The sequence below is a fragment of the Pinus tabuliformis genome, chromosome 4_2, assembly GCF_031772625.1.
Source record: "Pinus tabuliformis cultivar Carrire ecotype Pingquan chromosome 4_2, CPIR1, whole genome shotgun sequence".
Lineage (NCBI taxonomy): Eukaryota > Viridiplantae > Streptophyta > Pinopsida > Pinales > Pinaceae > Pinus > Pinus tabuliformis.
The window spans coordinates 723,100-749,836 of record NC_142304.1 but is presented as its reverse complement, the minus strand read 5'-3'; the positions used below and the strand labels follow the sequence as shown (position 1 = coordinate 749,836).

At 38.3% G+C, this 26,737-nt stretch overlaps 1 protein-coding gene across 1 annotated transcript in view; it reads right to left on the bottom strand.

Moving 5' to 3' along the window:
- The window catches only part of LOC149168081 (uncharacterized), a 182,046-nt gene that overhangs the window by 6,942 nt on the left and 148,367 nt on the right, over positions 1–26,737 (bottom strand). The window contains exons 8-9 of the mRNA XM_089428096.1: positions 26,411–26,568; positions 25,995–26,261 (exon numbers count right to left, since the gene is read on the bottom strand). Coding sequence (XP_089284222.1) covers positions 25,995–26,261; positions 26,411–26,568 — 425 coding nt within the window. The remainder of the gene's footprint in view (positions 1–25,994; positions 26,262–26,410; positions 26,569–26,737) is intronic.

Below are 26,737 nucleotides of genomic sequence, written 5' to 3'. Positions count from 1 at the left end.
CTCTTGTCAAGAGGTGCAGGATTGATCTAAAGATCATCCAATTCCAATGAGTATTTATGGAGATATGAATTTATTTCTAATACTTGACAAATTGTCAAGGTCGGCCAGCAGCTAAGTGTGTGGCACACATGCCCAGCGTTTCATATAAATAGAAGAGAGGTTGAGTCATTTGCAACTCATCTCATCACTCATCTTCTCTCTCCTACACATTAGATGAGCCTCTCTCTCTCACACATGTGGCTGAAAAAGGAAGATGCAGACTTCTGATTAGGGCTGCATTGACCAAGTTTGACCAAGGCTGCAGGAAGGTACTTTGACCAGTGTGGACTCCTCTTTGATTGCAGATTAGGTGTGGCTACTTCTCCTTGGCAGGACGCAAATTTTGGCACGCAAACCGAGGTGATATGACCTCAGTTTTGACCAGCATTGACTATCAAAAGGTCGACCGCAGGTCTGTCCAGCGTTGACTGAAGTTTCACTGTAATTTCAGACTGTTTTGGGTTGACTCCTCTTGCTATTGGAGGCCGAGTTGACTAGGATATTGACCAAGCATATTGGAGGTCAAATCTAACATGTTTGACCAGCTTTGACTTTGCTAGTTAGGGTTTTGCTGCTGCTGTTATAAAATTTCAGAATTCTGCATTGTACTATTTCTCTCTACTGAACTATTGAAGATAAAAGAAGATTTTATCAAAGGGTTTCCCCACATTGGGGTTTGTCCCTGGCTAGCTGCCACATCTTGTGTCTCTTGTCTTGGCTTGTTTTCTATCGATCATTTAATGTTCTATCTACATTTTACTTTATGTTGTGATTGCTAATCAATGGCTGAAAAAAGTAAAAGAAGTAAACTACTCTAAGCATAAAACACACCATAATTTAACATGGTATCAGAGCTGAGGTGAAGACAAAGCTCGAGCAAGAGCAAGAGCAATCACCGAAGGCTGTTAAAGCTATCTTAAAGAAGTCATGGGGTCCTCAGCACACTTCCCTGCTAAAGACAAACTCTGTGAGAAGTCTAACTATCACGGATGGAAGATGTCTCTCGATCTAACATTAGAAGAGCAGGAAGTGTTGGACCATGTGAGAGGCAGGATTGTTGAGCCTCCATCAAATGCATTCGTTGCTGCTAGGAACAAATGGACCAAGGGAGAAGTCAAAGCAAAGAAGATCATCCGGGACTCTATCGACAAGTGCTTGGTGGCCTATGTTTTTGACCTGACCACCTCCAAGGAAATCTACGATAGACTAGTGAGTTTATTTATTAAAGTTAATGATACAAATCAAGTTTTGTTCCTTAGAAATAAGCTGAAGGAAATTAAGAAGGGCAAAGATGAGAGTATGCAAGCATATTTCTTAAGGATCACCGAGATCAAGAACGATCTCCTATCTATTGGGGAAGTAATTCCTGATAGGGAAATGACACTCACAACTCTTGGAGGACTGCCACCTAAATGGTATATATTTAGGACTACTCTTCTCAACAATAACATAACCTAGATTTGAGGAATTGATGGCCAAATGCATTCAAGAAGAAACAAGGATGGAAAAGCAAGAAATTCCCGTACTTAAAGGTCATCCCTCTACCTTTTCTTCTCATGCTAAAAGAAGAAACAATTCCAGGGCTAAATTCAAAGGAAAGGCTGGACCGAAGGGTGGAAGAAAAGGACAATGTTACAATTGCAATAAAATGGGCGACTATGCAAGGGAGTGCCTTGATAAAAGGGACTCACACCGGGACGACTATCAAAATCACTCTTAAGGCAATCAAAGGAATAGAAGGTCAAATGGCAGAGGTAAAAGAAATGTCGAAAATCAAGGAAGAGGACAACCCTTCAAGAAGGCAAGAAACTCCAGGTATGAATCTAACATTGTTAACAATAAGCAAGATGAATATTATCTACCAGCGGCTCTCTCTACTACTGCTCCCTCGGACTCGCTGGGAAATTGGCTTATTGATAGTGGTGCCTCAAGGCACTTCATTGGTTACAAAGAAGCTCTCTCTAATCTAGTAGAGAAGGAGACCAACCTGGAAATTGTTCTTGGGGACAATTCAAAATATCCCGTGAAAGACATAGGGAATGTCACTCTTCAATTAAATCAGGGAAATACAATCCATTTACAAGATGTATTATATGAACCTCATCTCAAAAAGAACCCGGTGTCCATTTCGGCAATGGAAGACAAAGGCTACAAGGTGGCCTTCAACGATGGCAAGGTACGTGTATGGAAAAAAAACTTTAAATATGCTTTCACTCTTGGGTTTCGAGTTGATTCATTATATCAGGTTGGAGGAAGTCCATTGGGTGTCATGTCTTGTGACACATCTCTTCAATCCGAACTATGGCATCAGAGGTTTGCGCACCTTCATTATAAAGCTCTACTCGATGTGAGAAAAATGGCGACCGGGACGCCCGAGTTCAGATTAGAGCAAGAAGGTGTATGTCCAGGATGTGCCGAAGGAAAGCTCAAAAGGGGACCATTCCCCTCAAGCCAAAGCAAGACCTCCGATATATTGCAGTTGGTTCACTTAGGCATATCTGGTATGATGCCTGTGAACTCATTGGGAGGATATTTATACTACCTCACTTTTACAAATGATTATTCTCGCAAGACTTGGATATACTTCTTGAAAAAGAAGGATGAGGTGTTCTCCTGGTTTCGGCACTTCAAAGCCTTGATCGAGAATCAGACCGAAAAGAAGATCAAGATCTTAAGGACTGATAATGGGACTGAATATGAATCCAATGAGTTTCATGACTTTTGCAAAGAGGTTGGCATTAAGAGGGAGACTACTACACCATATACTCCTAAGCAGAATGGTGTGGCGGAAAGGAAGAACCATATGATTGTGGAAATTGTCCGTGCTATGCTCCATGATCAAAGACATCCTAAGTTTCTATGGGCCGAAGCTGCAGATACTATCGTATATGTACAAAACCGATGCCCTCATCAAGCATTGGGTTCCAAGACTCCCAAAGAGATGTTCACTGGTAAGAAACTTGACGTATCTCATTTTAGAATTTTTGGAAGTTCTGTATATTTTCATGTGTTGAAGGAGAAAAGGAATAAATTGGGTGCATCTGGAAAGAAAGGAATCTTCGTGGGCTATAGCGAAAATACTAAGGGCCATAGAATCTATGTGGTTGGTCAAAGGGAAGTCGAAATTAGCCATGATGTCACCTTTGATGAAGATATGGCTCTTAGCAAAGTAGACAATCTTCCTACTCTAAGAGGATCTAAAGAAGCTGACACCAGGGAACCGAAGGAAAAGGAAGATGAGACGATGCCCGATGTGGAAGAACCTATGGATCCTATTGATCCTCCTCTGCAAGAACCTTCCTCTTCTAAGAAGAGGCCTTCATGGCTTAGGGGGACACTTGATGATGCTGAAGGACACATTGCACCCAGAGGAACCTTCCGTGAAAGTAAGAAGCTGAACAGGTATCAGGGATACCTGACCATCATGAGCACGATCATCCAAAATGAGCCTTCGTCATTCACAGAAGCTGTCAAGCATCAAGTATGGAAGAATGTTATGACCGAGGAATATGGGTCCATCATGAAAAACGATGTTTTGGATGTGGTCCCCAGACCCCAAGACAAAGCAGTTATCACTTCGAAATGGCTTTACAAGATAAAGCATGCAGTTGATGGAAGTGCGGAAAAGTATAAGGCTTGTTTTGTCGCTCGTGGCTTCTCTTAGAAGGAAGGTATAGACTATGACGATATATTTGCACCTATTGCCCGATATACCACCATCTGCTCGATCATAGCCCTTGCTGCTCCGCAAGGATGGAACCTACATCAGATGGATGTCAAGATTGCATTCTTGCATGGTTCGATGAAAGAGGAAGTCTATGTGGAGCAACCCGAAGGATTTGAGATTCAAATCGAGAATCTCATGTGTACAGGTTGAAGAAGGCCCTGTATGGGCTGAAGCAAGCACCCCGAGCATGGTATGAAAGGATTGATAGCTACTTGATGAAGTTGGGATTCACTAGGAGTGAAGCCGACCCTAACCTTTACTTTAAGGTTGAAGATGACAATCCTCTCATACGGGTGTTGTACGTTGACGACCTCTTTCTAACAGGGGCAGACCCTCTCATTCACAAATGCAAGAGGGAGTTGGCTTCTGAGTTTGAGATGAAGGACCTAGGACTGATGCACTATTTCCTAGGACTTGAAGTCTGGTAGAAGCTAGGGGAGATTTTCCTATCTCAAGGAAAATATGTGGTGAAGATATTGGAGAGATTCGGCATGGTGGATTACAAGCCCGTAACTACCCCAATGGAGCTTGACTTCAAGAAGTTAAGCGGTAGTGCTGCCAGACCTGTTTTATGAAATGATATCAAGTATCATCAACTCATCGGAGCATTGATGTTCTTGGTGAACTCTCGTCCGGATATATGCTTTGCAGTCAACACATTGAGTCAATATATGGTTGAGCCTCACCACTCACATTGGATTGGTGCCAAGAATCTGTTGAGATATCTTCGTGGCACGATCACTCATGGGTTGAGATACACTGCCGGAGATGTGAGACTACTTGGATATACCGATGCTAACTGGGCAGGTAGTGTAGTGGTCCAAAAGAGCACTTCAGGGTGTTGTTTCTCTTTGGGATCTGCCTCGATATCCTAGATAAGCAGGAAGCAAAAGTCGGTGGCTTTGAGCACCACCGAGGCAGAGTACATTGCTGCTAGTATGGCCTCTTGTGAGGCAGTGTGGTTGCGAAAGCTCTTTATTGCGCTGTTTGGATTTACATTGGATACCACCGTGATCCTGTGTGACAACCAGAGCGGGATTCGTTTATCAGAAAATCCTATATTCCATGATCGCTCCAAGCATATCGATATCAGGTACCACTATATTCGAGATATGGTGCAGCGGGGAGCAATAAGGCTCCAACATATCGGTACAAATGAACAGGTCGCCGACATTTCGACAAAGCCCCTGGGAAAGGTCAAATTCTTGACTTTCCGAGAACGACTTGGTGTTGTTCATAGACCCTCTTATGAGGGTCGAGTATGATGTATTGAGCTCTGGGAGCTCTAGGGGGGCGCAGGGTACTTCTTGGAGCGACATGTGACCACAGGGCGACTCACCATCCCTTGGTGGTACACTATGTACAGGGTGAAAGGTTCAACCTTCCCCTATGACACCCCGTGGTGACTATGGAACAGGATGATTAGTTCTCCTGTGGGCCAGGATGATTAGTTCTCCGTGGCGACTGTGGAACAGGATGATTAGTTCTCCTGTGGACCAAGATGATTAGTTCTCCATGGCAACTATGGAACAGGATGATTAGTTCTCCTGTGGGCCAGGATGATTAGTTCTCCGTGGCGTCTATTAGACAGGATGATTCATTCTCTTGTGGGCCAGGATGATTAGTTCTCTGTGGCGTCTATTGGACAGGATGATTCATTCTCCTGTGGAAAGGATGATTAGTTCTCTTGTCAAGGCATCCTACCCATGCAGTCTGGGACTCATGGGAAGTACCTCTCATCTGATCAATGGGCAGGGAAATAAGGTTAGGGACCATAGTAGTACTATCGATGGACGCATCGTTGTATCTACCGTACTCCCTATGTTAGGATGACCTCCATTGATCTGGGATCAGTGAGAGTGTTATGACACACTCTAAGACTGACTTCAGGTCAGTGGAGGATGGTATGATACATCCTTGATCATTTCTTCTTCTTCATAGTTCGAGCAGAGCAGAGCAAGGCCAAGTTGTGCACGATAGTGCATTTGATGGCTGGGATAGTAGCGACGGTCAGACGGATTGCAAATGGAGTTCTCCCTAGTTGAGAGGGAGTGTTAAAATTGGAAACTAGGTCCAAACTCTATGTGGGTCACCTTATTTATGGCTACTGATATTTTTCCTAGATTCGTCTCGTCGAGAGGTGTAGGATTGATCTAAAGATCATCCAATTCCGACGAGTATTTATGGAGATATGAATTTATTTCTAATTACTTGACAAATTGTCAAGGTTGGCTAGCAGCGAAGTGTGTGGCACACATGCCCAACGTTTCATATAAATAGAAGAGAGGTTGAGTCATTTGCAACTCATCTCATCACTCATCTTCTCTCTCTCCTACGCATTAGATGAGCCTCTCTCTCTCACACGTGTGGCTGAAAAAGGAAGACGCAGATTTCTGATTAGGGCTGCGTTGACCAAGTTTGACCAAGGCTGCAGGAAGGTACTTTGACCAGCGTTGACTAGCGTGGACTCCTCTTTGACTGCGGATTAGGTGTGGCTACTTCTCCTTGGCAGGCCACAAATTTTGGCACACAAACCGAGGTGATCTGACCTCAGGTTTGACCAATGTTGACTGTCAAAAGGTTGACCGCAGATCTGTCCAGTGTTGACTGAAGTTTGACTGTAATTTCAAACTGTTTTGGGTTGACTCTTCTTGCTATTGGAGGCCGAGTTGACTAGGATATTGACCAAGCTGATTGGAGGTCAAATCTGACTTGTTTGACCAGCTTTGACTTTGCTAGTTAGGGTTTTGCTGCTGCTGTTATAAAATTTCATAATTCTGCATTGTACTATTTCTCTCTGCTGAACTATTGAAGATAAAAGAAGATTTTATCAAAGGGTTTCCCCGCATTGGAGTTTGTCCCTGGCTAGCTGCCACATCTTGTGTCTCTTGTCTTGGCTTGTTTTTTGTTGATCATTTAATGTTCTATCTGCATTTTACTTTATGTTGTGATTGCTAATCAGTGGCTAATAAAAGTAAAAGAAGTAAACTGCTATAAGCATAAAACATACCATAATTTAACACCTTTACATTAATATCCTCCCAAGCCAACTCAATCTCATTCATTTCAACAACAAGTTCTTTACACTTGATCAATGAAGACTGGTGTGTTTACATCTGTTGTTGTCCACCACAATCTTTCTCGGGACAGGTACTTGCTCGATATTTCTTGATTGAAAATGAAGCAAAAACTCATCATCATGAGATAAACTTTTCTCATGCTTCTTCCTTTTCTCTGGAGTTGACAGTACTTGTTATCCTCCCTCCATCACTTCAACAATCTTCATGTCAGGTAGTGACTCACCAAAATAGTCAATTGCCTCCAGCACCTTCCATTCTTTTATTGCCTGTTTTTCTTCATTTTTGTTACATTTCAAGGCAACCTTTAATAATTGTTGTTCTTCGCCTTACTTTTGTGAAGCAACCCTTGAGTCTTCTTCTTTTGTTGGGACAGTCTCGAAGGGTTGTCCTTCCTTAGTCGAATCCCTTGCTCTTTGACTTCCTTGGGGAAGATTCGTCCGCTCACCCTCCTAGTGAACAATTGGTCCATGTTCTCGACATGCAAGCTTGCCACTTAGATCATTAGTTTAGACATCACAAGGTCTTTGTGTTGCCTTTGATATCTCCCTCAATAACTCCTCTCTTTGTATATGGGACTCATTTTGGCAACTTTTATGTGACTGTATTGTCTCTTCTTCTTTTATGACAAATTGTGCTTCTTGTCACTCTTTAGTACTTTGAAGAGGTATTGCCTTATCCTCCTCCGTCATTAAGACAGTTGCACATGGATGTCCATCCCTATTACTCTCATAACCTGCAACCATACACAAAGTTTCAGTATGAATACTATGAAAAATATAAGGTTCTCTAGCCCCATTAGAGATCTTTGCACTCAGACCTCCAAACTGATCTAAATCCCCTTCTAAATTCAATCTCTGCTCACGGTCTCCCCTTTGTTCAAGAGTCGCAAAATTCTTATCCAATGTTGGCTCACATGCTTCTCCTTCATCCTGTCGGTTACATTTCTTAGCCACACCCTCTTCCAACTCCAGTTTAGTGTGTTGAATGTGCACCTTCAAACTTGCTAGCCTTCCTTCCTGAGAACTTAATTCTCCGTATTGATCAGTAAAATCAAATGGCACTGGAGTTGCAAATCCCACGCAAAGTTCACTCCTTTCCAACCACTCAGGTTCATCTTCATCAAGTGCTAGCTGAAATTCTTCCAACAACTCAGTTTCCTCATTTCGCTCTACGAACATTACATTTGGACACCGTGTTGTGCCTACCTCATTCTTTTGCAGAGATAATTCCTTTGGAACTTTGGGGTTGTTTCTATCCCTTAGAGACAATTCTGCAATTTCTTCTCTTTGTAACAACTTGAGTCGGTTGTCTTCCCTCATGGCCTTCATGCCCTGAATATGAACACAGTAGGTTAGTTTTAAAGACATGAGGCACTTGGACCTTTTTTGATGGTCCTAACATCATTTGTTGTTCTGGACCTTTCACATAGTCCATGAGACTTTTAGTTGGTCTCATCTCCTCTCTTCTAGCATCTTTACCAAGTTCAAAAGCATGAAGTTTTTCAACACTAGATTTAATAACTCTAGGCTCTATCAACAAAGTACTCAGCACGTACTTCATCCCCTTCACCATTTCTTTAGGGGTCTTCTTCTTAAAGCTCTTCCTTTTGACAGGAAATTTATACTTCTGGTCTTCCTTCTCACTCTTTTGTAGCAACTTGCTTACTATATTGAATCTTTCTTTTAACACAATCATCTCCCTATCAAACTCTTTTTGACTCATTTTCCTCTCCATGCCATGTTCTTTGATGTCATTCTTTCTTCTATTGTGGCTTGCACTTGGATCTCCCTCATGACTAGCAATGGCCATTTTCTTTTCCTTTTGCATGAGCTTCTCCATGCCCATTGTGAGATGCAACCTAGCCCTGTAACAAGCCTCACTTCAACTTGGCTATTGGTGTTCCTCTAGTTCCCTTCTCTAGAACCCTCTTGAGCACTCCTTTCTCCTCCCTATCTGTTGCACCCTCAGCTCACTTTTTGAGAACTTCTCTGGTTCTCTCCTCTCAAGGAATTCCCAACCCTTTCACTCTTCAACCGCTCTATTGCATCCTTGCTACAAGAGTTCCTTTCTGCCACAATCCGTGAGAAAACCATTGGTTCTCACCTCAATTTTTTTTATCACAACTCCTCCTACTGTGAGGTTCCCCTACTACAGTTTTTCTGGTTGTAATGGTTGCTACTTGGGATCTCTAGTTATACTCCTCTTTCTCATTCTGCTAATGTGTTCTTCTCAGAAACCTTCATACCTTTGTAGTTTCAAACAAAGGGATGTACTCTCCTTTCTAATTTCCAAAGAGTGTGACCGCTCTGATACCATAAAAGATGCAGCACCTATGGCTCCATTCCTATGTTTTCTCCCTAAATTCTTCACCCTATATCTTCTTTCAGCTCTTCGACCTTATTTCACAAGGTCCGCTTAGAAGTCGTAAGAGTGCTTCTCGTATATAGCCCAATAAATTCCCTCTTTTCCGTTGCTTGAAATCTTAGGCACTCATAGTAAGCCTGCACTTAACCCAGTGTTACCCTAGAGGTCCCATTCTTCTTCAATAATTGAAAGAACGACCTCAACAAGATCACCTTTGTAATCGTTCAAGTTGTCCAACATCTTTTCTAGAACCACATGTACTTGGAATGCCCAATACCATGCTCTCTGGTCAACAACAAACTCACAACAAAGCTATGAGTCTATTTGGTGCCATAACTTCGAACCCTTGGACATTGGCTAAACCAAGTGCCTCCCTTTTCTTTTGACATGACGCGCTACTTCTACGAGGCCAAACTCGTCCACAATCTAACATTGCGAGAGATGTGTTGAGAAATCTAGGGGCAGCAGAATGAGTGATTTCTCCTGGATGATAATTGCTTGTGATTACTTTTTACTTATCTTATTTAGATTCTTCTTCAACTTGATTATTATTGTTTTCTTGTCATCAAACAATTACCAAAACATAAAGGACAAAGAGACAAGAGGACACAAGATATAAGCGATCATCAAGGGCCAAAACCTCTCCAAACTGAGATCCCGCAAGAACTCTTCTTCTTATAGAATCTTCAATTGACGAATTCCAAGACCTAGACCCTTGACCAAATGAACCCCCTGTTGTCGCACAAAATGTCTATGCACCGCAACAACACTCAGAGTAAGGGTTGTCACTCTCGATCCTTACTTTGTTTAGACTCTCTCCTAGAAAAGTCAAGGGGGGTAGGTCCCTAAGGTAAATGGATGAGAAAGCCTGTGGATCACGGGCTCTAGGAGAGTTTAATGATGGGCAACCTGATGAATCTAAATGAATCTCGATTAATTCAGATGAATAGATTAAACTCTAATGAAACCAAGATACGACCACAAGATATAAATAATTATAGACCAGTGCCTTTAATATTTGAATTAACCATCAACTAAATAAAACAAGTTATCCAAAACGATTTTCAATATGTGACGAATAATGACAATCATGAATAATCAATATAAATGCCCAAAACTGTATCACGCAAGATATTCCATATTTAAGGTGATTATCGTTAATGACCAAGATCCAATTTTTTTTTAATTTTCTCCAACAGTCAATATAACTTAAAACAATTGTTGCACCTCGACCATAGAAAAACATGCATTTAAGATTTAGCATTTAATGTTAGAAACACCAAAGAATTTAAAATTAGCATTTCAATCGTTCCTTAGGAAATTAATTAAATGCAGCAAATGAAGAAATCAAACTTTCTTCAATGACAAAGTGAATCAAAAGGATCAATAAATCGAAATTTTAATGGGCCATAGGCCACATTAAAATTTTCAATGTGAAAGGCAAGTCCTTTAATTTATTTCTCTAGCCACCAAAATTAGATTTTTTATGAATTCTTAAAGTTTTTAATTTTTAGAATTTTTTTAATGTTTTTTTTTAAGATCTTTTATTTTTTATCTTTTAGATTTTTTAGAATTTTTTTATGATTTTTTAATTTTTAATGTTTTTTAGGATTTTTTGCAGTGTAGATAATATCGGTGAAATATCGCCGAATAGCGTAAATATCGCGATATTTCTGAAATATCGGCAATATTTCAGCAAAATATCGCACGACGATATAAAATATCGTCGGGCGTGTTTTTCCGCGGCTACAAAAAGGAAAAATTGGTTTTTTTTTCTTCATTTCTATTTCTGAGTGTTGGAGAAGGAAGGGAAAGAGTTTTGTGGTGCTTGTCAAGGAGGGTTTGAAGATCAAACAACAATTATCACCACCAATTAAGATTTTTTTGTGGATCAAAGATTGAAGAATAGTGAAACAAACTTCATTTCTTCCATTAATAGGTATGTTCTTAAAAACTCCTATGTTAATGATTTTTTCATAGATTTAGGGTTATGCTTGCTTGCCTCTTTGCCTACCAACATTTTGTCTTTTTGTTTTTTTTCCATTTGCTATGATTTTCATGCCCATGAACCAATGCAAGGGTTTTCTCCATATTTGGACAGCAAGCTTCATTTTTTTTTTCAACTTTCTTATGCACCCTCTTATTGCCATTTTTCGTTCACATTGCAAAATGCAAATAATGTAGTAATTTTTTTTGAATGAGGTGGTTATTACTTATTATTTTTTCAATTTGTGTTGGGGGTTTAATGCCAATTTTTTTTTGTGCCCTAGGTTTGAATTAGTTCACTACAAATGTCAAATATGCCAAAAGCCTTGGACCCATTTTGGGAGTATGGGGACGCTGTTGGTGGGGCAAATCAGGCATATATCTCATGCAACTTGTGTGGGACCAAGATGTCAGGAGGGGTTACACGATTGAAATACCCTCTGGCTAGACTCTTTGCATATGATGCAGATGTCATGCCTTGTATGGTTTCTAGTGCAGAGGTTATACAAAGAGCTCGTGAAGCAATTGCTGAACAAGACAAAAATAAAGCTGCAAGGGAGAGGCCAATGGTCTCAGATAGATAGCTGCTAGTTTTATTTGTTTTGCAACTTTTGCTACATATAAGTTTATAACTCATGATGATGAAATACTTTTAAAGTTTTATATATGTGATGTTATTTTGTTTGAGTCCTTGATTGGACAATTATCACTATCAGGGATCAGCAGGATATGTGATGTTATTTTGTTTGAGTCCTTGATTGGACAATTATCAGGGATCAACGGGATTTGATATCGCCTTTGAAGTTTGATCATGATGTATCATTTCTATTTGACATCATATATATCAGTGCCTTCTTCATATTTATGTGCCAATGTGTTTAGTTCATGTTGTTATTGCTTTATATGTTTAGAAATCTGAAAAAAAAATGAATATATTATGCATTTTTTTATGCTTGCCGATATTTGCCGATATTTTTGCCGATAAGATATTTTCTGGACCCTCGCCGATATTTTCCTGATACCGATATTATCAACACTGATTTTTAGAATTCTTAATTTTCTTTATTTTAGAATTTTTTATGATTTTTAGAAATTTTTGGATGTTTTAGCTTTTGGATTTTTTAAATTTTTAAAAATTTTAGATTTTTTAAGTTTTAGAATCAAAAATAAAAATCATAAAATTAAAAAAAAAAGAATGAAATCAAAATAAAATAAAAAATAAAAACCAAATCAATTTTTTGTTTTACTTATTAAAACCTTAATGAAACCTAACTAAAGACATGAAATCGAAAATATCTATCTAACCTAATGTACATGCATACAAATAAAAAAAAAGGGAATCGACTGTTCTGTCGCTGACCCTAACACATAAATATAAAAAAAGAAGTGGTTTTTATTTTATTGTGGTTGTGCTATGCAGGTGAGAAAAGGCGTAGGAAGGAGATGTAAGGGTGAATCGCAGCAACAAGAGGAGGCTGAGGGAGAATACACAGGTCAACAAGGATAGAAGGATGGCATCGCGGAAGAGGAGTTCAATGGGGAATGGAGCAATGTTCTAGCAACGTGGAAAGGTGAATCAATAGACAGCGTGAGAATAATGAGCAGCAGCGAGGACTGGAATGAGGGTCGAGTTGTGGGCAATGAGAAGAAGTTGTGTGTAGAGGACAGGCGGCATATGGAGCTAAAGGCTTGCAGTCAGGGGTATGGCAGCAGAAGTGGAAGGAGAATGCGGAGGGGACAAGGGCAGCGAGAAATGGAGAGTAAATGCAGGTTCCAGAGGTGCGATGAATGGATGGGAGATTTTGAACGCAGGTTCTGGCAGCAAGGAAAACAGTTAGCAGCTGAGTGAGGGTTTGGAAGAAAAGAAGGGTAGTGGAGCAGCAAAAAAAGTGCGTGTAGGTTTGGCAACAAAGAATATGCAAGAAATAGGGTTTAGGCAGCTGCAAACAACGTGGAAAAATTGCAAAAAGATAGAAAAGGGAGGACACAGATCGGAAGAGGGTGTAGCTAGGTATGAGGGCAAAGGGTTTGAAGGAAAATGAGCAGCGTCCAGGGAGGCCTGCGATGAGAGGGTTGTTTGATATGCAGAAGAATGGTGCAACGAACAGCCAAGAGCTGACAGGAGTTCTAGGGCTAAGAGGGTTTTAAAAAAAAATCGAATTTGCACAATGAAACCCAAAAACCAAGAAACAAATCCCAAAAACCCTTTGAAGTCTTTTTGGAAATTTTAATTAAAATTTTGAATTCACCTGCTATGAAATTCCCAAATCTTACAAAATTTTTCAGATTTGAAGCTCTTAAAACCCTTAGACTGTAAAATTAATTGAATAATCTCCCTGCACAATTATGTTAACGAACCTCACAGATCCAAATCTTACCCTCCAGGGCCTAGATTTGGACTCTGCACAGTTTTCTTTTTTTGATTTGTAGCTACAGGACAACAATAAAACACCCAAGCGATATAGACAATGACCCAAAAAACTGAAACCCAAAAAACCCAAGTCAAAAAACTGAAGAAAATTACCGATCTATGTACATAAATGGCAGATCTATCAAATCTAGGGAGTGTGAGTCCGACTTCGCTCCCAGATCTGAAGATCTGAGGCTCTCAACAGCGAAATCTAACAATTTAGCACAGAAAAATTAATTTTTTTGAATTTTTAGAGGTACTGAGCTCAAAACCCTTCATGCATCACCCATAAAAAAAATATCTTATGATGAGCCCAGGATCAAATTTAAACTAGACTCTTCAGAAAACACGGATTGGGAGTTGGATGGTTCAACCAAGAACTTCCCGAACGCCCGATGATCTAAAAATCAAGACTTTCCTACAAAACTCAATTTAACCATCAACATAGAGCGAGAAAACGATAATAAAATTCAAATTCAATACAGATACCTGCTATTATATTCAAAACTTAAATTATCATTCAAGCCCCAGCGACTAAGTAAAATACCTGTACTCAAATCACTCTTCAGAAAGCTACATCAATGGCTAAAAAGAAATCCGTACATGAAAATGACACATCTTACAGTATTTCCATGAAGAGTAACACCAGCAGAAATTAACCCCAAAGTCTTTCTTTATTGCTCGGAAAAAGATTACAAGAGAGCTTTTCGCTTAGTACACGATCCAGAGATCGGATGAACTGACTGACAAATGACCTCCTATTTAAAGATAAATCCTCCAACGGCTAGTTCAAGTGATCCTCGTCAAAGCAATCTCGACCATTGATGAGGATTAAAATTTCTTTTAATCTCATCTGTCGAAATTTTAGATTGTTGAGGAAATAAAATTTTCAATTAAATGCATTTTAGTTAATTCGAAAATTAAATTTTTGAATTAATTTCCTCAAAATTTTGACTTTGACTTAACCCCAGGGACCAAAGGCTTAATAAATTTACCTTAGTCCTTGGACCTCTTAAACTTTAATTTTTTAAGAACCAACGAATTTTGCCTTTGGAGAATTTAAATTTACCTAGGACCTAGAATTAATCAAATTTCTGGCTTAGGATTTTAATTAATTTTGGCCAGAAAATTTAATTAATTAACCTATGAGGGGATAAATTATTTTTCTAACCCTCAAGACACTTTACATCATGATTTTTATATTCTTTACATCTCAAAGGGAAAATCCATTTGCAAAATACCCTCACAGACTACCCAGTTCTGCGACACAAAATATAATCTAGCAGATCAAGCAATTTGTGATAAAATAACCTAACCAAATAGTTAGAATTATTCCCAAATCACTTTTACATAGACTCGATCTAGAACACTAGGACTTCCCTAAGATCCCAATGACAAAATCCATTTTGGCTTTGGGGTAAGGCTGAAGGAAAACTCTGCTGACCATCCGAGAATGGATCGGTGAGACAAAAAACCTCCCGGAATGTAGATCGTCACCAGAAAAGTAGGTTTACCTAGGTAATTACATACATGAAATGAATCTGTTGAGATTATTTACATTATACACATGCAGACTGAGTTTACATTATAAGATAATGATCAAGCTGATGATAATAGTTGGACGGTACGAACACATCGATCAAGCACTATCCCTTTTGCAAAAAAAAAGGGGTTGTACTGCTATGGGTCGTTGACACGCAATGGTCAACACCCCCCAAGACCACGTCACAACACTTCAACTCTTCTTCATCCTTTCGATACCTATCACAGGTCTATGTTTTCGGTCTACCTGTGATCTCTGAAATTCTTCATATATGGACTGGATATGGCATATTTTCTAGACTTCACTTCTTTGTTATGGGAGATCTTCTTTCCTTAACAACTCGGCTTCATTAGCAGTTTTTTGACACTTCACTTTCTCGACTTTCTAGGCTGAATGTAACTTCAATTTTTGTTGCCACTGGAAGGAACCCCAACTAGACTTGTACGAGTGAGATAGATAACCCAAAGGACAATCCTTCAAATTTCTGTTCATCTCCTTCTTCGCTTTTTTTATCGAGCTTCTGTACTATGTAACATGAACTAAATAAAGACACAGAAATGAAGTCGAGTCTTTAATATATTGCCTTTATGTTATAGCTTGTGGGCCAACTTGATGCTTGAGTTTAGACGTGGTCTTGGAGGGTTCCTTTACACCTTTTTTACTCAAAGAAAAATTATTTTTACAATATGTAACTTGCCCAAGATGGGTCTTCAATCTTTGACATTGACTTAATAGACTTTATGACATGATGAACAACCCTAAAGGCTCACAATGGGAGCCTTAACTATAAAATAATATTCCTTGAGCATAAAACTCATGACCCAAGCATTACAAAAATAATTTTATTTTCTTCTTTACATCAATTACATAAAATCATGATTACACATGTCATTATGAAGACTGAACCTAGTTACATATTTCAACACTCCCTCTTAACTAGGGAGGTATTCATAGTCTATACAAGGTAATTGAACATTCTCAATCTGAATAATTCTCATAAGAAGAGTCAGATTGGTAACCCATCTGTATACCATCATATCATCCAGCATTGACACATAGCCAGGCCTTGACTAACAGCTATATCTCTCCATGAACACTGAGCACAATGTTGGTGAGACCAATCACGTATAGACACCCTCATCATTGTCTCTCTCGGAACAAATCCCACTCGGGTTCTCAGGGTGTGTTCCACCAGGACAATTCTTATCTTGGATTCCCAACATCAAAGAATATCGCATTGAGAAATCTAGGGAATCATGAATTAGGTGATTTATCTTAATTAGTAACTGCTTGTGAATGCCTTTTACTTCATTAGATTAGGATCTTCTTTTTGCTTAAGTTATTGGTGTTCTTCATCATCAAACAACTACCAATGCATGAACATAAATAGACAAGAGACACAGAATGTAGGCTATCAACCAGGGCCAAAACCTATCACTCTTTCAGAGGAAAACCCGCACAAATTCTTCTTATAGAGATTCTAATTGACGAATACCAAGACCAAGTCCCTTGACCTATTTGCCACTCCACGACCAAGACATGAGTCTTCTTCCACCTTCTCGATTACTCTCTCTCTTTTCTTTCTTCTTTAGATTTCACACCATATGTGATGACACCAAACTATGGTCACCGTGTTTATCAAGGATACTGAACCTCTCCTTCAGCAGTAACACCGAATCCTGAAGACATACCACTGAACCATAGGCACTGCCCTTTGAGATACTATCAAGACCTTCTTCCTTGTAACAATATTGAGACCTTGTCACACGCACTTGCGACCTTCTTTTTGTGTGGCACTGAATTCTTCTAGCAGTGGTGGCACCGAATTCTCCTTTGTTGTGAGACAAAGATTATGTCGATATCCTGACTATGATTTAGTACCGAGACGGCGACGGAATGTCACTGTGGTATCACTGAAACATAGTCTAACTTCTCTACTCCAATCCACACTATGATCTCTGAGTTTCTTTCCTGAATGGATACCCGAACTGTTGATTGTGACTGTTCATCCGAATTTCAGTGTGATCCGAACTTCTTCACTGTGATTAGCCCTAAACAGATCCTTGTTGTCCCTTCCTTACCCATCCGAGTTCCTTCTGATTTGACACCCAAATTTCAGAGGTAATCTGAATCACTTGACTGTGGAAATGTGAATATCCTACACACCTAATTATAGTTATCATCCCATATAAATAAGCCAACCTGTGTTATCCGACTAGGTGTGTCTCCATTAGTTGAGCCAACATGAGTTCTCTCATTTAATATTGAAGAGTTCTTTCATTTAATATTGAAGCCGACATGAAGAAGGATACCTTGTGCTTGTCTTGGAGGGCTACTAGACCATTCTATTGACTCATATACATTTGTAACATGCCCAAGAAGGGTTCTCCATACATGACATTGACTCTTTGACTTAGATGACAAATCCTAAAGGCTCACAATGGGAGCCATCTAAAAATAAAATCCTTGCTCATGAAACCCATGAGTGAAGTATACAATCATTTTATTTTTCTTCTTTACATCATTTACAAAAATCACAATTACATGTCATTATGAAGACCGAACCTAATTACACTTTTCAACATATCAGTCCTCTACGACTACTCTTATCTTGGATGCCCTAACTCATTCTCAGAGTATCGGATGCCAGATGTTTACCCAATCCTCCATTATGCCTTTCCAAGTGAAGACAAGAATTACGTGTCTATCTCCCCCTCTTAATAAAGGAGGACATATCTATTCCAATAAAGGAATGTACTCATTCCTACGGAAGGAATGTACCTAAGCTCCCTCTTGGCTTAGGAATTTCCAAGTTTCTTCCAAGTAAGAAACTTGTTTCCAGGCTCCCACTTAATTAGGGACCTACAACACTCAGGTGGAGATGATGGGACAACCAGTGGCTTGAAGAACTCCTCACGATGTCATGAACTTATTTTCGTTATCTAGGAGTCTTCACATTTGGGACTTCTACATAAGGCACTGACAATCCATCACTTTTGTCCATGAGTCAACCATGTCATCATTGGAATGTGATCCATCAATCCATATCTAGCCTTCCTTCATGCCATGTTTAGTTAAGGATCTTTAATCCTACTACGTGTGCATCAGTGGTGGAAGACATCCATAGATCTTCCCTTGGCATCCTTGCATAAACCCATCCAAATATTTGTTCAAAAATAAAAGAATGAACATTAAAATTACCTCAGTGATGGTGTTTCATTGTGACATCTTCTAGTTTGCATCAGCATCCTGCATACATATCGACACATCTCCCAAAGATATATATTATCAAGGGTCTCTTTCTTTTTCAGACTTCAACAGAGACTTCATATCTTTCATGGGGATATCATAGTCAAATCTTTCAATCCTTGGATGTTGATTGCCTTTTCCATAGTTGCATATTTCATGATCTCTTCCTTTCTTTCTTCACACATTTCCTTTTTAGGAACTTCCAGTCAGAGTTCCTACAGTTATTGTCAACCACCTCATATTTCATATTAGGACATATTATGTTGATTACATCTAATCAATGTGTGACCCATGTTGTCCTACATCTTTTCAAGGGAGGAGATCCTTTCTTTTGATCATGCTTTCGATGTAGAGCATTCATCCATGTTACCTACAACCATATGACATGACTCTATTTTATTAGATATAATCATACATACCTCATTTTTCCTTTAGGTCAATTAGACTTCCTTCAGCAGCTTCCTTGATTGAAAGAACTTCAAATGCCTTGACCTACTTTGCCTCTTATGACATTATACCATCATTCCATGAATCCATTCAAGGTGGAGTTCTCGGCTAGACACTTGCTTTTATCAGTAGGTGAACCTTCCAATGAAGATTTCAACAGAGGATCTTGATCATCCTCATCCAACAAATGTTTCCCTTTTTTATGATGAGCTTTGTACTTGATAACCTTTTATTTTTCTCATAATTATCACTTATGCTTCTAATGAGATTCCCAAGAGTTACATCCTTCTATTGGTGATTGTCATAGACTTCTTCTTTAGCTATCTTCAAGGCTTGATGATGTCACGAGTTCTTGCTTTAATTGTATGCTTTCATGAAGCCATCTCCTTGACATGATGCATTCGGTGATTCTTCAACCATGGTAGACATCTTTCATCTATTATTCGTCCTTGCTATCCATAGTTTTTACATCATGAATGGAGTCTGAAGATCTAAGCGTCCATATAGTTCCCTCCTATCATGCTTTTTAAAGGATCATCCCATCCATCTTTACTTCTTGTACCTGCAATATTAATTAACAAGTTCTCCAAGAAGAGAATACAATACCAAAGCATGACGTCAAGTTATCTTTCTAGGGCTTCTATGTAATTCAGAGGTCATCCTAGGGTTTCTTAAGTTCAAACCCTAGACCATTTTATGTCACACTAGGGTTTATCCATGCCCTAGAATTAACAAACCCTAGAAGTCAAATCATAGGGAACAAATATCTTGAGATTAGGCTTTCTAAATAGTAGGGTTTCTTATGAGCTATCTATAGTTCAAAATACAAACCCTAGAGCCATAACTTTAACCCTACCTTATGATGGACCACTTTAAAAATAAAAATAAAAATATCATACATACCTTATAGATACCTACCTATGATACCTTGGTTTCTTCACAAAGGTATTCATGTTGTCCTTATTGCTATCTTTCAGAATTCTTTTGCCGTTCTTCTGATGGGACATGCTTTTCCATGAATTCCTTTAAGACATGGAATTCTTGTAGCTTGTTTATGTTATATTTGAAGGCTACAAGGCTTTTGTACAATAGAACTTCATAAGGGAATTTGGAATGAACAAAGTTCGTTCTTCAAGTTAAATACTCCAAAAGACTTGAATATGTAGATCTCCATTTAGGATACAAGAATATATATTAAAATGTATGAATGATAATGATACAAATGAGAGTGAGGGGCCTGCTTATATACCCTAGGCAAGTTGTCCCTTTATGAACAGTCATGGTCTCCTTAGACATACCTCTTTGTTTTAACTAATTATTATTTTAATTACATATTGTTGTGATTATTATCTATTATCTATATTTATTACTTTTACATAATTATGTTCATAGCATTGCCTTCCTCTTCAAAAAGCTTTGTCCTCAAAGCTTGTTGATGAAAGGGCTTGATCTCTTTTTCCGCTACGAATGTCATCTCGTCTCGGGACAATCACCTTTGTCGATACAAGTTGATATGATCCTTGGAGTGATATATAAAATTGTCACATGGAGGGAGGATCTGACCATCCTAAATTAATATTTTGTTAAATCTTTTGATTACTGGAAACTTGTGATGAACCGTTATCACTGGTTTGAGTTGTGCGCACTTCACTATTCTTCGGAACATAACTTTGTTGTTTATGTTCTAAGTGATATGGATTCATAGATTGATTGAGATGTTTGTTCTTGTGATTCAGATGTAGATAAAGAGTTCTTTTGGTTTCCCTTATCATGTGTGTGGCAAGATTCTGACTTACTTCAGGTTCTGATGTCGTCAAATTGGTTACAAAATCTTCACTTGGAATTTCCTTCATCTCAACATCTGAGTGTGTTTTCTCTTTAACTAACGTGTCTTCTTCTTGAGTTGTGATATTCACTAGATCGGTATTCATTCCATTTTCTTCAACATGAATTTCTTTATTTGAAGAATTCAATGCTTCCTTCTCAATAAGTTGTTGTACCTTATTTCCACGACTTTTTCCCTTCTTAAGCTTCTTAATTTGTGTTAATCATTTTTCACTATGGTCTTTAAACTGAGAAACTTCTTCATTTTTGTTAGCAGTGATCTTTTCAACTTCTTTTTGCATATTTTGTAGTACTTTTTTACCTTCTCGAAAAATTGCTTTTGAAATATCTTGTATGTCTTCTGGTGTTACTAAATTTGGCTTCAATGCAACATCCTGTAGCGTTATATTTTTCTTTTTGTACGAAAATGTCAAAAACGTTTTTTTCATATTTAGGATGAAGGTCCCTAGAGTTTCCATCCATGGTGATCCCAGCATAATATCAACTTGATCATTCCATATGGATTGAACAAAGAATTGCGACATAAATGTATAATCCCCAATGTTTAATTGTAAATCCATTATTTTGTATTGTTTTTTTCTTCTAAGTCTAATTTTCGATTATATTTGACTCGGGAATCACTAATTGGTTTGTGATTTTAGGTTTTATATCATTTTTATTTTCAGCGGGTGCAATAGAAATAGTAACATATTTTCCTGCAAAAGTCCCTTTTACTTTAAATAGCACTAAAGCACAATTATATGAAGTTTCTAGGAATCGTCCGGCCTTGATTTACGAATTATGATCTGTTTTTTGTCTTTAGCAATTGACTCCATTATGTATTCCCCAATAATTTTGTACACCTTAATTAACGATTTTACTTCTCAAGATCCATTGTAAATAACCAAGAATATTCAATTTAATCTTCACTTGAACCCTTTTATAATTGTTGATTGTAAAGATTTACACTTTGTAAAGATTTTTTTTATATAATATCTCTCCCTTTAGTGATATAAAATATATCTCGGACTTTTTAATCAACTTGAACCTTCAAACTCAAAGTATCCCTTATATATAACTTTGATATATATATATATATATATATATATATTAATTTTAGACAACCTTTTATAAAATATACCCTTTATTATCCTTTCCTTCTTTATTTTGTTTATAGATTTGCCTCCACCGGTCACGATTTTAAGGTGATAAGGTGATCCCTTTTTAAAAATATAAAGTTTATAAATATAAATTTATAATTCTTGACTAGTTGTGACTCTTGGGAGGTACGGAGAAGTGGACATGGTCGCTTAAACGCTTGTGGTCAGTGTGGATTACAGGGACTACAACTATGGTAAGCGGCTCGATTCTACGGGTTGAATGCGGCAAAGTAGCAGAGTTTGCAAGCGATGGCTCTCGAATGGACACGGACACTGTGGTTGTGGCTATAGCTGCAATTGGAGCTTACAACTATGAGCAGAGGCGAGTGAATAGATAGGGCAGCAAGGATGGTGACAAGGATGATAACAATAGCATGTGACAATGGAGAATTTTGGGGACCGCGGCAGTGAAGATCGACCACGTGGTCAGAGCAGGGGGTCGAGGGGTCAGCGAAGAAGAATTGAAGTGCGGCGGTTGCAAAAGTTTTGGCGGCGTCAAACATTTACCGCAACAACGGTGTGGGCCAAATGTGTTGCAGGAAAGAGCTAACCCGAATGGCTTTGATGCTGGGATTAGACAACAAACAACTTACTGAGATGGTAGATTGCTTGGTCAACAACGTCCAAGGAGGAGAAAGTCGTGATAGAGTGTTGTCAGGAACAACTGCTGTCAGACGGTTGTGGCGACAGAAATTCCGGCAGGGTCAATGAGACGGAAGCATGGATGGTTTGGAGACGGTCGACGTCAGCTCTTGGGCGGCAATGGTAATGGAAACGACAACTCAGTGTCTCTGTGTGGCATCTTGCGTTTGTGTGGCTTGTCGAGCGTAGGTAGATCGAGCTCACTTATGCCTTCTAATTAATTTTTTGATATATATATATATATGGAACCCCTTTTTATTTTTCTTTTTATTTTTTTAATAAACAAAAATTAATTAATAATCTCTTTTTTTTCTTTTTTCAATATATCAAGTCGTCTTTTTTTTCCCTTTTAATTTTATATTTTTTTATATGATTTTTTTCTAATATATATATTTTTTATCTAATTCTTTTATAATATTTTTTTTTTAATGGCCAAGGGCCAATTGACGAAAATAGAGAAACTCCAAAAGCTTGTACCAAAACGCTTCCACGAAGTTGACGAATTTTAACAGCCAAATACCTGGATTGAAGAACAAGGCTCTTGTGCAGTAGTTGAGCAGCCAGAGGATCGAACAGCTCTGATACCAAATGGAACGAACAAAATTCATTCTTCAAGTTAAATACTCCAAAAACATGGAATATATAGATCTCCATTTAGGATACAAGAATATATATTAAAATGTATGAATGATAATGATACAAATGAGAGTGAGGGACCTGCCTATATACCCTAGGCAGGTGTCCCTTTATGAACAGTCATGTCTCCTTAGACATGCCTCTTTGTTTTAACAAGTTATTACGTTAATTACATATTATTGTGATTATTATTTATTATCTATATTTATTACTTTTACATAATTATATTCATAACAGAATTCTTCTCGTTGTACTTTCTGCCTGTAGATGAATTGTTTATTTTAAAGAAATATATAGATGATTATCAATCCCTTTTGAATGACTGATCAAGAGAGTATGAGAGGTGCATGTACTTCTTAGTGCCATTTTGGATTCGATTCTACATAAAATGTAATTAATGATGATATGTAATTCTTGGTCTTCTTGAGGAGATCTATCTTTCTTAGGTTCTAAGGTTGTTGCTGATGATCTTGAGATGCAAAACAGACTTCAATTTTCTTTGAATTATACCTTAAGTCTTTTTGAAATAGTGATGTAGTGTCACTTTAAATGTGGAGGTCTTCTTTCTTGGTGAAGGACTTGTAGCCAGAACTTTTGCTTGATCTTGAAATGAGATTGGGTCTTTTCCAATGTCCTGAGAGATAGATGTAGCTTGTTGTAACTTCTTTGCTATCAAACCTTGAGAATTTTGTGCCCATAATAGCCTTGTCCTTGTCGAATAATATCTTTCCTTGTCTTGACTTATATCCAGTTCCTTTTCTTGAACTTCTTGCTTACAGAAGAGTATCTAAATTCTGACTGTGCCTCTAAATTGGAAAGATGAAAATAGTTCAGACTTTTTGTTCCATTATGAAATGATCTTGATGGTATACTTCTTTACTGCTTTTATTATAGATCAAGTTTGCTTTAGGGATCAATTTGGGGAGATGTTTTTTATTTTGGAAGTTTGTGTGACACCCTTTTTGCCTGGAAAATGCTGATTCACTGGCCCTGCATCATGGGAGTAAGCATGGCTCTGCAATCCTCCATCCCAAATCTCCTTAGGATCTCTATGCAATATTTCTCTTGACCAAGGAAAATATCACCATCTGTCTACCATACATCCACGCCTAGAAAATAGTGCATGAGCCCCAAATCCTTCATCTCGAACTCAGCTGCAAGATTTCTCTTGCTTTCCTCTATGAGCCCCAGTGAACCTCTCAAGAACAAGTCGTCCACATTGTTGTAACTTTTTCTTGTCCAAGACCACAGTGCACACATAAATAAAGGACATCAATATTTTTGGACAAATGTCGCTGGAAAAAATCTGAAGGTAAAACCAATTTTACAAATGAGGGCTTTATTATTAATTCTTCAGCAAAATCTATGATTAAAATTACAAATGGTTGTCGTAAAATAGCAAACCTCTCGGCAAAATATTTTCTTCAATTATGCAAGTCAACCTAACCTCTTGGAAGCAACTCGGCCCCTCAGATCAAATTCGGCCTCCCTCTGGCTATTCGATCTAGCTCATATGTGTGGCCTTGCAGATAAACTCAGCCCTCCTGGCAACTCACACTTGCTGGGAAATTCACGACTTCCGCTGGAAAATCTAACTTCTTTGGTAAATTGAATTTTGTTAGGCAAATCGACCTTCTTCTGGGAATTTCATTCTTCCTCTGACAACTCGACCTCCCGAATCAATTCGCAATCCTCCCAAGAAATTCAGCCTCTCTGCAAAATATCGATCTCCCTCTGTCACTGAGAATCTGGAAATCACTGTGAACATTTTCTCTCTGGAACTTTGATCTTCAATCATTGTTGAAACCCATGTTCTTGATGTCCCTCTGCTACCTCTACACCTTTGATCTCACTGCAATGTTGTGTCTAGATCTCTCATTGATCTTTTGCGTGTAATCTCCAAGTGCCCAACAATCTTCTCTTATAATCTCTCATTGATGAATCAATGGTCATGATCTAATCTCAATCGATGGCTAAGATCATCTTGACCCCATCTCATGACTTTTCTGGAAAACTATAGAGGAAAATCAATTTACCCCAATTAACACTGATTTACCCCAATTTAACTGACTAATTAATTCTAATCAAGGCCTTTCTAGCGAAAAGTTTTCTGGGTATTGGTGAAAATGTGTTCCTTAGCCTCTAAGACACAATCTGAGACTAGAACACATGTCTGAGCTACACAAACTAACAAAAATTGGTGTCTATGTACACAAAATCAGGGTACTTCTCTGAGTTTACTCAATGTGCGGCAGGGTACACAAAGGTGTTGCAGGTTATGGTCAGTACACTTGGGTATGAGTACATTATATTTCCAGTAAATGGATTTGCACACAGGGACAAAGTAATCAACTATGCATACCTTTGTTACTTAGCTTCACATAAACAATAAGAAACAAAATAAAAACTAAGAGCAAAATGCTACCTTCAAGAAAATGTGTAAGTCTCATAATTGCGTCATCTATTATCTAATAATGAATGGGATTACTTCCAAGCACTTTACTTGTAAGATCTGTATGCCATAGTTGTTGAGGATCCATTCACAAAACAAAGATGCAAATACAAATGCACATGCTTATCTCAAAAAAATTCATGATGCAGAGATGCAAATACAAATGCACACATGCATGCTCATATATCCTCGATAAATTCATCTTGCCAGAGTTCTACTTCAAATATTCCATGAAACTGAGATGATGTGAAAGATTCCAAATGGAATTATTTTTGTTACTTTCCAAAATAAATTGGGTGATTCATAGTGTTAAACACACAAGAATGTGGATATGAAATATGCCAACCTCAATGCATATTCAATTAATTTCCAAATTACCAGTTGAGGACATCATATGGAAATTATAGCAAAGGATTAAATCACCCAACTACGAACCTTCCAGTGGGTCGAACTTCACCAGAACCACCACTTGACACTTTTGAATATCCTTTCCTGATGAGATGCATAGCTCCTTCTGCATCCCAAACCATCTCATATTCATAATTAGCATCCTCGTCCTTTTCTTTCATACTACTTTTTGATTTGGTTCCTACTACAGTCGCTGCAAATTCTATCAAATTTCTAAAATGATACAAAACATCCACACCATTGGTTGGCCAGGAAAGAAGAAGAACAAGAGTTATAACAAACAAGCTTGCATACCTGCAAAACAAAACCAATTGATGAGTAACAACTCTGAGATGAGGTTTCTGTACTAAAACAAGAAACAAATTGATCACTTCTGGACAGTTTTACAATTTGAAATAACACACACTAGCCTTGTAAACCTCAAGAGTCAACACTGCAATTACCACAAGTATATGTGTGTTTGCATTGGAAGAAAACACAAATGACTTGCTACAACTCCCTCCTGGTTGGTTGTCGGAGAAGATGATAGTGCACTCACAGATAACAACATGAATGAAGGATACAGATTTCCCTGCTGCCAACTGAAAGTACCAACTGTGTGCTGTAAGAAATACACGATGAAGATGAATTTCAGAAGACTTTAATGAAGCCCTTTCCAGGAATGTAACTTTATTTAGGCGGACATATGTAGATAAACAGGGGTGGAAAGAAGAGTGAATAGAATCTTTCAATTCAATTTAAAAATCAATTTATATCATAGCAGAAATTTG